General features: G+C 36.8%; 1 protein-coding gene across 2 annotated transcripts in view; it reads right to left on the minus strand.

Moving 5' to 3' along the window:
* Window positions 1-16,482, minus strand: part of LOC110515871 (pleckstrin homology domain interacting protein) — a 128,748-nt gene that overhangs the window by 57,057 nt on the left and 55,209 nt on the right. For both annotated transcript variants that reach the window (XM_036984528.1, XM_036984530.1), the window contains exons 16-18: window positions 15,326-15,460; window positions 12,232-12,360; window positions 10,449-10,674 (exon numbers count right to left, since the gene is read on the minus strand). In XM_036984528.1, the coding sequence (XP_036840423.1) occupies window positions 10,449-10,674; window positions 12,232-12,360; window positions 15,326-15,460 (490 nt within the window). The remainder of the gene's footprint in view (window positions 1-10,448; window positions 10,675-12,231; window positions 12,361-15,325; window positions 15,461-16,482) is intronic.

Raw genomic sequence — 16,482 nt, forward strand, 5'->3', positions numbered from 1 at the left:
GTAATTCATTATATTTGAAGCTGTGGTGTTGAATGTAATTCATTATATTTGAAGCTGTGGTGTCTAATGTAATTCATTATATTTGAAGCTGTGGTGTCTAATGTAATTCATTATATTTGAAGCTGTGGTGTTGAATGTAATTCATTATATTTGAAGCTGTGGTGTCTAATGTAATTCATTATATTTGAAGCTGTGGTGTCTAATGTAATTCATTATATTTGAAGCTGTGGTGTTGAATGTAATTCATTATATTTGAAGCTGTGGTGTCTAATGTAATTCATTATATTTGAAGCTGTGGTGTCTAATGTAATTCATTATATTTGAAGCTGTGGTGTCTAATGTAATTCATTATATTTGAAGCTGTGGTGTTGAATGTAATTCATTATATTTGAAGCTGTGGTGTCTAATGTAATTCATTATATTTGAAGCTGTGGTGTCTAATGTAATTCATTATATTTGAAGCTGTGGTGTTGAATGTAATTCATTATATTTGAAGCTGTGGTGTCTAATGTAATTCATTATATTTGAAGCTGTGGTGTCTAATGTAATTCATTATATTTGAAGCTGTGGTGTCGAATGTAATTCATTATATTTGAAGCTGTGGTGTTGAATGTAATTCATTATATTTGAAGCTGTGGTGTTGAATGTAATTCATTATATTTGAAGCTGTGGTGTTGAATGTAATTCATTATATTTGAAGCTGTGGTGTTGAATGTAATTCATTATATTTGAAGCTGTGGTGTCTAATGTAATTCATTATATTTGAAGCTGTGGTTTTGAATGTAATTCATTATATTTGAAGCTGTGGTGTCGAATGTAATTCATTATATTTGAAGCTATGGTGTTGAATGTAATTCATTATATTTGAAGCTGTGGTGTTGAATGTAATTCATTATATTTGAAGCTGTGGTGTCGAATGTAATTCATTATATTTGAAGCTGTGGTGTCTAATGTAATTCATTATATTTGAAGCTGTGGTGTCTAATGTAATTCATTATATTTGAAGCTGTGGTGTTGAATGTAATTCATTATATTTGAAGCTGTGGTGTCTAATGTAATTCATTATATTTGAAGCTGTGGTTTTGAATGTAATTCATTATATTTGAAGCTGTGGTGTCTAATGTAATTCATTATATTTGAAGCTGTGGTGTTGAATGTAATTCATTATATTTGAAGCTGTGGTGTTGAATGTAATTCATTATATTTGAAGCTGTGGTGTCTAATGTAATTCATTATATTTGAAGCTGTGGTTTTGAATGTAATTCATTATATTTGAAGCTGTGGTGTCTAATGTAATTCATTATATTTGAAGCTGTGGTGTCTAATGTAATTCATTATATTTGAAGCTGTGGTGTCTAATGTAATTCATTATATTTGAAGCTGTGGTGTTGAATGTAATTCATTATATTTGAAGCTGTGGTGTCGAATGTAATTCATTATATTTGAAGCTGTGGTGTCGAATGTAATTCATTATATTTGAAGCTGTGGTGTTGAATGTAATTCATTATATTAGAAGCTGTGGTGTTGAATGTAATTCAATATATTTGAAGCTGTGGTGTCTAATGTAATTCATTATATTTGAAGCTGTGGTGTCTAATGTAATTCATTATATTTGAAGCTGTGGTGTTGAATGTAATTCATTATATTTGAAGCTGTGGTGTCGAATGTAATTCATTATATTTGAAGCTGTGGTGTCTAATGTAATTCATTATATTTGAAGCTGTGGTGTCTAATGTAATTCATTATATTTGAAGCTGTGGTGTCTAATGTAATTCATTATATTTGAAGCTGTGGTGTCTAATGTAATTCATTATATTTGAAGCTGTGGTGTCTAATGTAATTCATTATATTTGAAGCTGTGGTGTCTAATGTAATTCATTATATTTGAAGCTGTGGTGTCTAATGTAATTCATTATATTTGAAGCTGTGGTGTCTAATGTAATTCATTATATTTGAAGCTGTGGTGTTGAATGTAATTCATTATATTTGAAGCTGTGGTGTCGAATGTAATTCATTATATTTGAAGCTGTGGTGTTGAATGTAATTCATTATATTTGAAGCTGTGGTGTTGAATGTAATTCATTATATTTGAAGCTGTGGTGTCTAATGTAATTCATTATATTTGAAGCTGTGGTGTCTAATGTAATTCATTATATTTGAAGCTGTGGTGTTGAATGTAATTCATTATATTTGAAGCTGTGGTGTCGAATGTAATTCATTATATTTGAAGCTGTGGTGTCTAATGTAATTCATTATATTTGAAGCTGTGGTGTCTAATGTAATTCATTATATTTGAAGCTGTGGTGTCTAATGTAATTCATTATATTTGAAGCTGTGGTGTCTAATGTAATTCATTATATTTGAAGCTGTGGTGTCTAATGTAATTCATTATATTTGAAGCTGTGGTGTTGAATGTAATTCATTATATTTGAAGCTGTGGTGTCTAATGTAATTCATTATATTTGAAGCTGTGGTGTTGAATGTAATTCATTATATTTGAAGCTGTGGTGTTGAATGTAATTCATTATATTTGAAGCTGTGGTGTCTAATGTAATTCATTATATTTGAAGCTGTGGTGTCTAATGTAATTCATTATATTTGAAGCTGTGGTGTTGAATGTAATTCATTATATTTGAAGCTGTGGTGTTGAATGTAATTCATTATATTTGAAGCTGTGGTGTCTAATGTAATTCATTATATTTGAAGCTGTGGTGTTGAATGTAATTCATTATATTTGAAGCTGTGGTGTCTAATGTAATTCATTATATTTGAAGCTGTGGTGTCTAATGTAATTCATTATATTTGAAGCTGTGGTGTTGAATGTAATTCATTATATTTGAAGCTGTGGTGTCTAATGTAATTCATTATATTTGAAGCTGTGGTTTTGAATGTAATTCATTATATTTGAAGCTGTGGTGTCTAATGTAATTCATTATATTTGAAGCTGTGGTGTCTAATGTAATTCATTATATTTGAAGCTGTGGTGTTGAATGTAATTCATTATATTTGAAGCTGTGGTGTTGAATGTAATTCATTATATTTGAAGCTGTGGTGTCTAATGTAATTCATTATATTTGAAGCTGTGGTTTTGAATGTAATTCATTATATTTGAAGCTGTGGTGTCTAATGTAATTCATTATATTTGAAGCTGTGGTGTTGAATGTAATTCATTATATTTGAAGCTGTGGTGTTGAATGTAATTCATTATATTTGAAGCTGTGGTGTCTAATGTAATTCATTATATTTGAAGCTGTGGTGTCTAATGTAATTCATTATATTTGAAGCTGTGGTGTTGAATGTAATTCATTATATTTGAAGCTGTGGTGTCTAATGTAATTCATTATATTTGAAGCTGTGGTGTCTAATGTAATTCATTATATTTGAAGCTGTGGTGTTGAATGTAATTCATTATATTTGAAGCTGTGGTGTCTAATGTAATTCATTATATTTGAAGCTGTGGTGTCTAATGTAATTCATTATATTTGAAGCTGTGGTGTCTAATGTAATTCATTATATTTGAAGCTGTGGTGTTGAATGTAATTCATTATATTTGAAGCTGTGGTGTCTAATGTAATTCATTATATTTGAAGCTGTGGTGTCTAATGTAATTCATTATATTTGAAGCTGTGGTGTTGAATGTAATTCATTATATTTGAAGCTGTGGTGTCTAATGTAATTCATTATATTTGAAGCTGTGGTGTCTAATGTAATTCATTATATTTGAAGCTGTGGTGTCGAATGTAATTCATTATATTTGAAGCTGTGGTGTTGAATGTAATTCATTATATTTGAAGCTGTGGTGTTGAATGTAATTCATTATATTTGAAGCTGTGGTGTTGAATGTAATTCATTATATTTGAAGCTGTGGTGTTGAATGTAATCATTATATTTGAAGCTGTGGTGTCTAATGTAATTCATTATATTTGAAGCTGTGGTTTTGAATGTAATTCATTATATTTGAAGCTGTGGTGTCGAATGTAATTCATTATATTTGAAGCTATGGTGTTGAATGTAATTCATTATATTTGAAGCTGTGGTGTTGAATGTAATTCATTATATTTGAAGCTGTGGTGTCGAATGTAATTCATTATATTTGAAGCTGTGGTGTCTAATGTAATTCATTATATTTGAAGCTGTGGTGTCTAATGTAATTCATTATATTTGAAGCTGTGGTGTCTAATGTAATTCATTATATTTGAAGCTGTGGTATTGAATGTAATTCATTATATTTGAAGCTGTGGTGTCGAATGTAATTCATTATATTTGAAGCTGTGGTGTCGAATGTAATTCATTATATTTGAAGCTGTGGTGTTGAATGTAATTCATTATATTTGAAGCTGTGGTGTTGAATGTAATTCATTATATTTGAAGCTGTGGTGTTGAATGTAATTCATTATATTTGAAGCTGTGGTGTTGAATGTAATTCATTATATTTGAAGCTGTGGTGTCTAATGTAATTCATTATATTTGAAGCTGTGGTGTTGAATGTAATTCATTATATTTGAAGCTGTGGTGTCTAATGTAATTCATTATATTTGAAGCTGTGGTTTTGAATGTAATTCATTATATTTGAAGCTGTGGTGTCTAATGTAATTCATTATATTTGAAGCTGTGGTGTTGAATGTAATTCATTATATTTGAAGCTGTGGTGTCGAATGTAATTCATTATATTTGAAGCTGTGGTGTCGAATGTAATTCATTATATTTGAAGCTGTGGTGTTGAATGTAATTCATTATATTTGAAGCTGTGGTGTTGAATGTAATTCATTATATTTGAAGCTGTGGTGTTGAATGTAATTCATTATATTTGAAGCTGTGGTGTCTAATGTAATTCATTATATTTGAAGCTGTGGTGTTGAATGTAATTCATTATATTTGAAGCTGTGGTGTCTAATGTAATTCATTATATTTGAAGCTGTGGTGTCTAATGTAATTCATTATATTTGAAGCTGTGGTGTTGAATGTAATTCATTATATTTGAAGCTGTGGTGTCTAATGTAATTCATTATATTTGAAGCTGTGGTTTTGAATGTAATTCATTATATTTGAAGCTGTGGTGTCTAATGTAATTCATTATATTTGAAGCTGTGGTGTTGAATGTAATTCATTATATTTGAAGCTGTGGTGTTGAATGTAATTCATTATATTTGAAGCTGTGGTGTCTAATGTAATTCATTATATTTGAAGCTGTGGTTTTGAATGTAATTCATTATATTTGAAGCTGTGGTGTCTAATGTAATTCATTATATTTGAAGCTGTGGTGTCTAATGTAATTCATTATATTTGAAGCTGTGGTGTCTAATGTAATTCATTATATTTGAAGCTGTGGTGTTGAATGTAATTCATTATATTTGAAGCTGTGGTGTCGAATGTAATTCATTATATTTGAAGCTGTGGTGTCGAATGTAATTCATTATATTTGAAGCTGTGGTGTTGAATGTAATTCATTATATTTGAAGCTGTGGTGTTGAATGTAATTCATTATATTTGAAGCTGTGGTGTCTAATGTAATTCATTATATTTGAAGCTGTGGTGTCTAATGTAATTCATTATATTTGAAGCTGTGGTGTTGAATGTAATTCATTATATTTGAAGCTGTGGTGTCGAATGTAATTCATTATATTTGAAGCTGTGGTGTCTAATGTAATTCATTATATTTGAAGCTGTGGTGTCTAATGTAATTCATTATATTTGAAGCTGTGGTGTCTAATGTAATTCATTATATTTGAAGCTGTGGTATTGAATGTAATTCATTATATTTGAAGCTGTGGTGTCGAATGTAATTCATTATATTTGAAGCTGTGGTGTCGAATGTAATTCATTATATTTGAAGCTGTGGTGTTGAATGTAATTCATTATATTTGAAGCTGTGGTGTCGAATGTAATTCATTATATTTGAAGCTGTGGTGTCGAATGTAATTCATTATATTTGAAGCTGTGGTGTTGAATGTAATTCATTATATTTGAAGCTGTGGTGTTGAATGTAATTCATTATATTTGAAGCTGTGGTGTCGAATGTAATTCATTATATTTGAAGCTGTGGTGTCGAATGTAATTCATTATATTTGAAGCTGTGGTGTTGAATGTAATTCATTATATTTGAAGCTGTGGTGTTGAATGTAATTCATTATATTTGAAGCTGTGGTGTTGAATGTAATTCATTATATTTGAAGCTGTGGTGTCTAATGTAATTCATTATATTTGAAGCTGTGGTGTTGAATGTAATTCATTATATTTGAAGCTGTGGTGTCTAATGTAATTCATTATATTTGAAGCTGTGGTGTCTAATGTAATTCATTATATTTGAAGCTGTGGTGTTGAATGTAATTCATTATATTTGAAGCTGTGGTGTCTAATGTAATTCATTATATTTGAAGCTGTGGTTTTGAATGTAATTCATTATATTTGAAGCTGTGGTGTCTAATGTAATTCATTATATTTGAAGCTGTGGTGTTGAATGTAATTCATTATATTTGAAGCTGTGGTGTTGAATGTAATTCATTATATTTGAAGCTGTGGTGTCTAATGTAATTCATTATATTTGAAGCTGTGGTTTTGAATGTAATTCATTATATTTGAAGCTGTGGTGTTGAATGTAATTCATTATATTTGAAGCTGTGGTGTCTAATGTAATTCATTATATTTGAAGCTGTGGTGTCTAATGTAATTCATTATATTTGAAGCTGTGGTGTTGAATGTAATTCATTATATTTGAAGCTGTGGTGTCGAATGTAATTCATTATATTTGAAGCTGTGGTGTCGAATGTAATTCATTATATTTGAAGCTGTGGTGTTGAATGTAATTCATTATATTTGAAACTGTGGTGTTGAATGTAATTCATTATATTTGAAGCTGTGGTGTCTAATGTAATTCATTATATTTGAAGCTGTGGTGTTGAATGTAATTCATTATATTTGAAGCTGTGGTGTTGAATGTAATTCATTATATTTGAAGCTGTGGTGTCTAATGTAATTCATTATATTTGAAGCTGTGGTGTTGAATGTAATTCATTATATTTGAAGCTGTGGTGTTGAATGTAATTCATTATATTTGAAGCTGTGGTGTCTAATGTAATTCATTATATTTGAAGCTGTGGTGTTGAATGTAATTCATTATATTTGAAGCTGTGGTGTTGAATGTAATTCATTATATTTGAAGCTGTGGTGTCTAATGTAATTCATTATATTTGAAGCTGTGGTGTCGAATGCAATTCATAATATTTGAAGCTGTGGTGTCTAATGTAATTCATTATATTTGAAGCTGTGGTGTTGAATGTAATTCATTATATTTGAAACTGTGGTGTTGAATGTAATTCATTATATTTGAAGCTGTGGTGTCTAATGTAATTCATTATATTTGAAGCTGTGGTGTCTAATGTAATTCATTATATTTGAAGCTGTGGTGTTGAATGTAATTCATTATATTTGAAGCTGTGGTGTTGAATGTAATTCATTATATTTGAAGCTGTGGTGTCTAATGTAATTCATTATATTTGAAGCTGTGGTGTTGAATGTAATTCATTATATTTGAAGCTGTGGTGTTGAATGTAATTCATTATATTTGAAGCTGTGGTGTCTAATGTAATTCATTATATTTGAAGCTGTGGTGTTGAATGTAATTCATTATATTTGAAGCTGTGGTGTTGAATGTAATTCATTATATTTGAAGCTGTGGTGTCTAATGTAATTCATTATATTTGAAGCTGTGGTGTCGAATGCAATTCATAATATTTGAAGCTGTGGTGTCTAATGTAATTCATTATATTTGAAGCTGTGGTGTTGAATGTAATTCATTATATTTGAAACTGTGGTGTTGAATGTAATTCATTATATTTGAAGCTGTGGTGTCTAATGTAATTCATTATATTTGAAGCTGTGGTGTCGAATGTAATTCATTATATTTGAAGCTGTGGTGTTGAATGTAATTCATTATATTTGAAGCTGTGGTGTTGAATGTAATTCATTATATTTGAAGCTGTGGTGTTGAATGTAATTCATTATATTTGAAGCTGTGGTGTTGAATGCAATTCATTATATTTGAAGCTGTGGTGTCTAATGTAATTCATTATATTTGAAGCTGTGGTGTCGAATGTAATTCATTATATTTGAAGCTGTGGTGTTGAATGTAATTCATTATATTTGAAGCTGTGGTGTTGAATGTAATTCATTATATTTGAAGCTGTGGTGTTGAATGTAATTCATTATATTTGAAGCTGTGGTGTTGAATGTAATTCATTATATTTGAAGCTGTGGTGTCTAATGTAATTCATTATATTTGAAGCTGTGGTGTTGAATGTAATTCATTATATTTGAAACTGTGGTGTTGAATGTAATTCATTATATTTGAAGCTGTGGTGTCTAATGTAATTCATTATATTTGAAGCTGTGGTGTCGAATGTAATTCATTATATTTGAAGCTGTGGTGTTGAATGTAATTCATTATATTTGAAGCTGTGGTGTTGAATGTAATTCATTATATTTGAAACTGTGGTGTTGAATGTAATTCATTATATTTGAAGCTGTGGTGTCTAATGTAATTCATTATATTTGAAGCTGTGGTGTTGAATGTAATTCATTATATTTGAAGCTGTGGTGTTGAATGTAATTCATTATATTTGAAGCTGTGGTGTCTAATGTAATTCATTATATTTGAAGCTGTGGTGTCGAATGCAATTCATAATATTTGAAGCTGTGGTGTCTAATGTAATTCATTATATTTGAAGCTGTGGTGTTGAATGTAATTCATTATATTTGAAGCTGTGGTGTCTAATGTAATTCATTATATTTGAAGCTGTGGTGTCTAATGTAATTCATTATATTTGAAGCTGTGGTGTCTAATGTAATTCATTATATTTGAAGCTGTGGTGTTGAATGTAATTCATTAGAGGTGACTCCCTGACAAACTGACATGTACCTAAGGAGGAGGAGGAGGTGACTCCCTGACAAACTGACATGTACCTGAGGATGAGGAGGAGGAGGAGGTGACTCCCTGACAAACACATGTACCTGAGGAGGAGGAGGAGGTGACTCCCTGACAAACTGACATGTACCTGAGGAGGAGGAGGAGGAGGTGACTCCCTGACAAATTGACATGTACCTGAGGAGGAGGAGGAGGTGACTCCCTGACAAACTGACATGTACCTGAGGATGAGGAGGAGGAGGAGGTGACTCCCTGACAAACACATGTACCTGAGGAGGAGGAGGAGGTGACTCCCTGACAAACTGACATGTACCTGAGGAGGAGGAGGAGGAGGTGACTCCCTGACAAATTGACATGTACCTGAGGAGGAGGAGGAGAAGGAGGTGACTCCCTGACAAACTGACATGTACCTGAGGAGGAGGAGGAGGTGACTCCCTGACAAACTGACATGTACGTGAGGAGGAGGAGGAGGAGGGGGTGACTCCCTGACAAACTGACATGTACCTGAGGAGGAGGAGGAGGAGGAGGTGACTCCCTGACAAACTGACATGTACCTGAGGAGGAGGAGTAGGAGGAGGTGACTCCCTGACAAACTGACATGTACCTGAGGAAGAAGAGGAGGAGGAGGAGGTGACTCCCTGACAAACTGACATGTACCTGAGGAGGAGGAGGATGAGGAGGAGGAGGAGGAGGTGACTCCCTGACAAACTGACATGTACCTGAGGAGGAGGAGGATGAGGAGGAGGAGGAGGAGGAGGTGACTCCCTGACAAACTGACATGTACCTGAGGAGGAGGAGGATGAGGAGGAGGTGACTCCCTGACAAACTGACATGTACCTGAGGAGGAGGAGGTGACTCCCTGACAAACTGACATGAACCTGAGGAGGAGGAGGATGAGGAGGTGACTCCCTGACAAACTGACATGTACCTGAGGAGGAGGAGGAGGAGACTCCCTGACGAACTGACATGTACCTGAGAAGGAGGAGGAGGAGGAGGTGACTCCCTGACAAACTGACATGTACCTGAGGAGGAGGAGGAGGTGACTCCCTGACGAACTGACATGTACCTGAGGAGGAGGAGGAGGTGACTCCCTGACAAACTGACATGTACCTGAGGAGGAGGAGGAGGTGACTCCCTGATAAACTGACATGTACCTGAGGAGGAGGAGGATGAGGAGGAGGAGGAGGAGGTGACTCCCTGACAAACTGAAATGTACCTGAGGAGCAGGAGGAGGAGGAGACTCCCTGACAAACTGACATGTACCTGAGGAGGAGGAGGATGAGGAGGAGGAGGAGGTGACTCCCTGACAAACTGACATGTACCTGAGGAGGAGGAGGAGGAGGAGGTGACTCCCTGACAAACTGACATGTACCTGAGGAGGAGGAGGAGGTGACTCCCTGACAAACTGACATGTACCTGAGGATGAGAAGGAGGAGGAGGTGACTCCCTGACAAACTGACATGTACCTGAGGAGGAGGAGGATGAGGAGGAGGAGGAGGAGGTGACTCCCTGACAAACTGACATGTACCTGAGGAGGTGACTCCCATCTGTGGTATGAGCTGTTGGTCTCTGCAGCTCTCCCGTCCGGGTACGAGACGTTGGTATGGAGGAGGGTGGGGGTTCCCGTCCACGTCCACCAGGAAGGGAGGGGGCATGAGGTGTGGTGCCTGCTGGGTCTGCTCGTCCAACACGTAGTTATTAACATCCCGGATCAACGGGCGGTAGTCAGTATGGAAAAACATCTGATCTGCTATCTGAGGGAGAGAAAGATTTGGTTTATAGTGTAGATTTGTTGAGTAGTTTTACAACAAGGTTGCAGACTACTATACTAATAGTAGAAGCAGTATAGTATCATAGTAGTATTGCAGTAGTATTGCAGTAGTATAGCAGTAGCAGTTGTAGAAGTAGCATATTATTGTAGTAGTATAGTAGTAATAGACGTAACCTAATACCGTAATTGTATAGTAGCAGTATCATAATTGTATAGTATCATAGTAGTAGTAGTGCTAGTAGTAGCAGAACCGTTGTAGTAGTAGTATTAGTAGTAGCAGTAGTAGTAGTAGTAGTAGTATTAGTAGTAGTGCTAGTAGTAGTAGTAGTAGTAGTAGCAGTAGTAGTAGTAGTAACAGTAGTAGTAGTAGTGCTAGTAGTAGTAGTAGCAGTAGTAGTAGTATTGGTAGTAGTAGTAGTAGTAGCAGTAGTAGTATTAGCAGTAGTAGCGCTAGTAGTAGTAGTATTAGTAGTAGTATTAGTAGTGGTAGTAGTAGTAGTAGTATCATTAGTAGTGTTATAGTATTGTAGTAGTAATATAGTACAGGAGTAGTAGGTCTAGTTAGTAGTTCTAGCAGTATTGTAGTAGTAGTAGTAGTAGTAGTAGCAGCAGTGTTATAGTATTGTAGCAGTAATATAGTCTAGGAGTAGTATGTTAGTAGTAGTAGTGTTATAGTATTGTAGTAGTAATATAGTATAGGAGTAGTAGTTCTAGTAAGTAGTTCTAGCAGTATTGTAGTAGTAGTAGAAGTAGAAGTAGTATTTTAGTAGTAGTAGTGTTATAGTATTGTAGTAGTAGTAGTAGTAGTGTTATAGTATTGTAGTAGTAATATAGTATAGGAGTAGTAGTTCTAGTTAGTAGTTCTAGCAGTATTGTAGTAGTAGTAGAAGTAGAAGTAGTATTTTAGTAGTAGTAGTGTTATAGTATTGTAGTAGTAGTAGTAGTGTTATAGTATTGTAGTAGTAATATAGTATAGGAGTAGAAGTTCTAGTTAGTAGTTCAAACAGTATTGTAGTAGTAGTAGTGTTATAGTATTGTAGTAGTAATATATTATAGTAGTAGCAGTGTTATAGTATTGTAGTAGTAATATAGTATAGGAGTAGAAGTTCTAGTTAGTAGTTCAAACAGTATTGTAGTAGTAGTAGTGTTATAGTATTGTAGTAGTAATATAGTATAGGAGTAGTAATGGTGTAGTATTGTAGTAGTAATATAGTATAGGAGTAGTAATGGTGTAGTATTGTAGTAGTAATATAGTATAGGAGTAGTATTATAGTAGTAGTAGTGTTATAATATTGTAGTATTAATATATTGTAGTAGTAGTGTTATAGTATTGTAGTAGTAATATAGTATAGTAGTAGCAGTGTTATAGTATTGTGGTAGTAATATAGTATAGGAGTAGTAGTGTTATAGTATTGTAGTAGTAATATATTATAGTAGTAGTAGTGTTATAGTATTGTAGTAGTAATATATTATAGTAGTAGCAGTGTTATAGTATTGTAGTAGTAATATAGTATAGGAGTAGTAGACTCCTAGTGTGTACCTTGTCATACTTGCTGCTGGAACCGAAGCCGAAGATGAGCAGGTGACCATGTGAGTCTGTAGCAGCAAAGTGCTGTCCATCAGGACTACACTTACAGTCAAATACCGCCCCATGGCCTTGACCTTCAATCTGGAAAATGGAAAAATGTAGAGTAGTTACCATAGATGAATAAACACTGATCACCATTCACACGGAATAAAGAAAAGCTCCCTTTATTTTCAATGCATTTTTTATGTCTTGTGCAAAAATAAAAAAGGTGTTACCGTGAGTTTACCCTCCACTACACCACTGGTTAGAGGGTGTTACCGTGAGTTTACCCTCCACTACACCACTGGTTAGAGGGTGTTACCGTGAGTTTACCCTCCACTACAACACTGGTTAGAGGGTGTTACCGTGAGTTTACCCTCCACTACACCACTGGTTAGAGGGTGTTACCGTGAGTTTACCCTCCACTACACCACTGGTTAGAGGGTGTTACCGTGAGTTTACCCTCCACTACAACACTGGTTAGAGGGTGTTACCGTGAGTTTACCCTCCACTACACCACTGGTTAGAGGGTGTTACCGTGAGTTTACCCTCCACTACACCACTGGTTAGAGGGTGTTACCGTGAGTTTACCCTCCACTACACCACTGGTTAGAGGGTGTTACCGTGAGTTTACCCTCCACTACACCACTGGTTAGAGGGTGTTACCGTGAGTTTACCCTCCACTACACCACTGGTTAGAGGGTGTTACCGTGAGTTTACCCTCCACTACACCACTGGTTAGAGGGTGTTACCGTGAGTTTACCCTCCACTACACCACTGGTTAGAGGGTGTTACCGTGAGTTTACCCTCCACTACACCACTGGTTAGAGGGTGTTACCGTGAGTTTACCCTCCACTACACCACTGGTTAGAGGGTGTTACCGTGAGTTTACCCTCCACTACACCACTGGTTAGAGGGTGTTACCGTGAGTTTACCCTCCACTACACCACTGGTTAGAGGGTGTTACCGTGAGTTTACCCTCCACTACACCACTGGTTAGAGGGTGTTACCGTGAGTTTACCCTCCACTACACCACTGGTTAGAGGGTGTTACCGTGAGTTTACCCTCCACTACACCACTGGTTAGAGGGTGTTACCGTGAGTTTACCCTCCACTACACCACTGGTTAGAGGGTGTTACCGTGAGTTTACCCTCCACTACACCACTGGTTAGAGGGTGTTACCGTGAGTTTACCCTCCACTACACCACTGGTTAGAGGGTGTTACCGTGAGTTTACCCTCCACTACACCACTGGTTAGAGGGTGTTACCGTGAGTTTACCCTCCACTACACCACTGGTTAGGGGTACTCGGACAAAACAAGTATTTTAACGGATAAGCATCATTTTCCGAATACGATTATGATTATTGTAAATGTCTGTCATCGAGAAACAAAAAAATTCAGACGCCAGCGCGCATCTCTCTTTCACTCAAACAGTGTGGAGCGCTGCGTGCTCCAACCTACTTTTGGCTAGTTCTTCGGTCTGTAAAGAAACGGGGCGGGGTATCAGTTGAGCCTGCTGCAACGATTGGATTAGAACAAAGCGCTGCTCTCATTTCCCCAGACAGACACGCCCGGTTCAGCTGAGCCTGCTGCAACGATTGGATTAGAACAAAGCGCTGCTCTCATTTCCCCAGACAGACACGCCCGGTTCAGTTGCAGTCACTCGTGTCAGGGCACAAGTAACCCCTTTGTAGAAATGTTGTGGCATAAAGTGTCGAGAGAGAAAAGTTTTACTCCTCTTGAAAGTGAAATGATACATGGGGCAAGTGAGTTATCCCACCTTCATCTAAATGTGTCTGGAGTAAATGTAGGCAGTAGATGCCAGCCATGCATTAGCCTGTTTATTAACCTATTTCATTGATCATTGAACAAGACTAGGTAAATCATGTGCATTTTCAGCTGTCATTTACCTTTGAACAATGTGAATGAGTGAAGGAACATAACGATGCTCTCTGAGTGACAGAGCAGTAATGAAGGAACATAACGATGCTCTCTGAGTGACAGAGCTGTAATGAAGGAACATAACGATGCTCTCTGAGTGACAGAGCAGTAGTGAAGGAACATAACGATGCTCTCTGAGTGACAGAGCAGTAATGAAGGAACATAACGATGCTCTCTGAGTGACAGAGCAGTAATGAAGGAACAAAACGATGCTCTCTGAGTGACAGAGCAGTAGTGAAGGAACATAACAATGCTCTCTGAGTGACAGAGCTGTAATGAAGGAACATAACGATGCTCTCTGAGTGACAGAGCAGTAATGAAGGAACAAAACGATGCTCTCTGAGTGACAGAGCAGTAATGAAGGAACATAACGATGCTCTCTGAGTGACAGAGCAGTAATGAAGGAACATAACGATGCTCTCTGAGTGACAGAGCAGTAATGAAGGAACATAACGATGCTCTCTGAGTGACAGAGCTGTAATGAAGGAACATAACGATGCTCTCTGAGTGACAGAGCTGTAATGAAGGAACATAACGATGCTCTCTGAGTGACAGAGCTGTAATGAAGGAACATAACGATGCTCTCTGAGTGACAGAGCAGTAATGAAGGAACAAAATGATGCTCTCTGAGTGACAGAGCAGTAGTGAAGGAACATAACAATGCTCTCTGAGTGACAGAGCTGTAATGAAGGAACATAACGATGCTCTCTGAGTGACAGAGCTGTAATGAAGGAACATAACGATGCTCTCTGAGTGACAGAGCAGTAATGAAGGAACAAAACGATGCTCTCTGAGTGACAGAGCAGTAGTGAAGGAACATAACGATGCTCTCTGAGTGACAGAGCAGTAATGAAGGAACATAACGATGCTCTCTGAGTGACAGAGCAGTAATGAAGGAACATAACGATGCTCTGTGAGTGACAGAGCAGTAATGTGACCTTGAGGTATAGGCTTCATCGATATTTAAAGTGCACTCCTGGGTTTTCCGATTCTGAGTAAGTCTGATTACAAGTATCAAGTGTGATAAAATGGATACAATTACGAATACGAGTATGACAATATCAGCACAGCCTTACCCAGAACCATCATAAATACACACACACCCCACCTGCCCCCCTGTCTCACCATGTTGAAGTAGGATCGTATCTTGACCCCCCGGGCCAGGTCCCAGACGATGGCGTTCCCATCATGCCCGGCGCTGAACAGGATGCGGGGGTCAAAGGGGTGTGGCTCCAGGACAAACACCTCGTCCTCATGACCCTGGGATCGATCAATTAACGAATCCATCAAATTAGTGTGTGTGTGTGTGTGTGTGTGTGTGTGTGTGTAGTGGTGTAATGTACTTAAGTATAAATACTTTAAAGTACTACTTAAGTAGTTTTCTGGGGTACCTGTACTTTACTATTTATGTTTTTAACAACTTTTACTTTTATATCACTACATTCCTGAAGAAAATAATATACTTTTTACTCCATACATTTTCCCTGACACTGAAAATAACTCATTACATGTTGAATGTTTAGCAGGACAGGAAATTCAAGCACACAGAACTCCCTAAACAGAAAACATCCCTGGTCATCCCTACTGCCTCTGATCTGGAGGACTCACTAAACAGAAAACATCCCTGGTCATCCCTGCTGCCTCTGATCTGGAGGACTCACTAAACAGAGAACATCCCTGGTCATCCCTACTGCCTCTGATCTGGAGGACTCACTAAACAGAGAACATCCCTGGTCATCCCTGCTGCCTCTGATCTGGAGGACTCACTAAACAGAGAACATCCCTGGTCATCCCTACTGCCTCTGATCTGGAGGACTCACTAAACAGAGAACATCCCTGGTCATCTCTACTGCCTCTGATCTGGAGGACTCACTAAACAGAGAACATCCCTGGTCATCCCTACTGCCTCTGATCTGGTGGACTCACTAAACAGAGAACATCCCTGGTCATCCCTACTGCCTCTGATCTGGAGGACTCACTAAACAGAGAACATCCCTGGTCATCCCTACTGTCTCTGATCTGGAGGACTCACTAAACAGAGAACATCCCTGGTCATCTCTACTGCCTCTGATCTGGAGGACTCACTAGACAGAGAACATCCCTGGTCATCCCTACTGCCTCTGATCTGGAGGACTCACTAAACAGAGAACATCCCTGGTCATCCCTACTGTCTCTGATCTGGAGGACTCACTAAACAGAGAACATCCCTGGTCATCCCTGCTGCCTCTGATCTGGAGGACTCACTAAACAGAGAACATCCCTGGTCATCCCTACTGTCTCTG

This window comes from Oncorhynchus mykiss, chromosome 8 (genome assembly GCF_013265735.2).
Source record: "Oncorhynchus mykiss isolate Arlee chromosome 8, USDA_OmykA_1.1, whole genome shotgun sequence".
In the NCBI taxonomy this organism is placed as follows: Eukaryota; Metazoa; Chordata; class Actinopteri; order Salmoniformes; family Salmonidae; genus Oncorhynchus; species Oncorhynchus mykiss.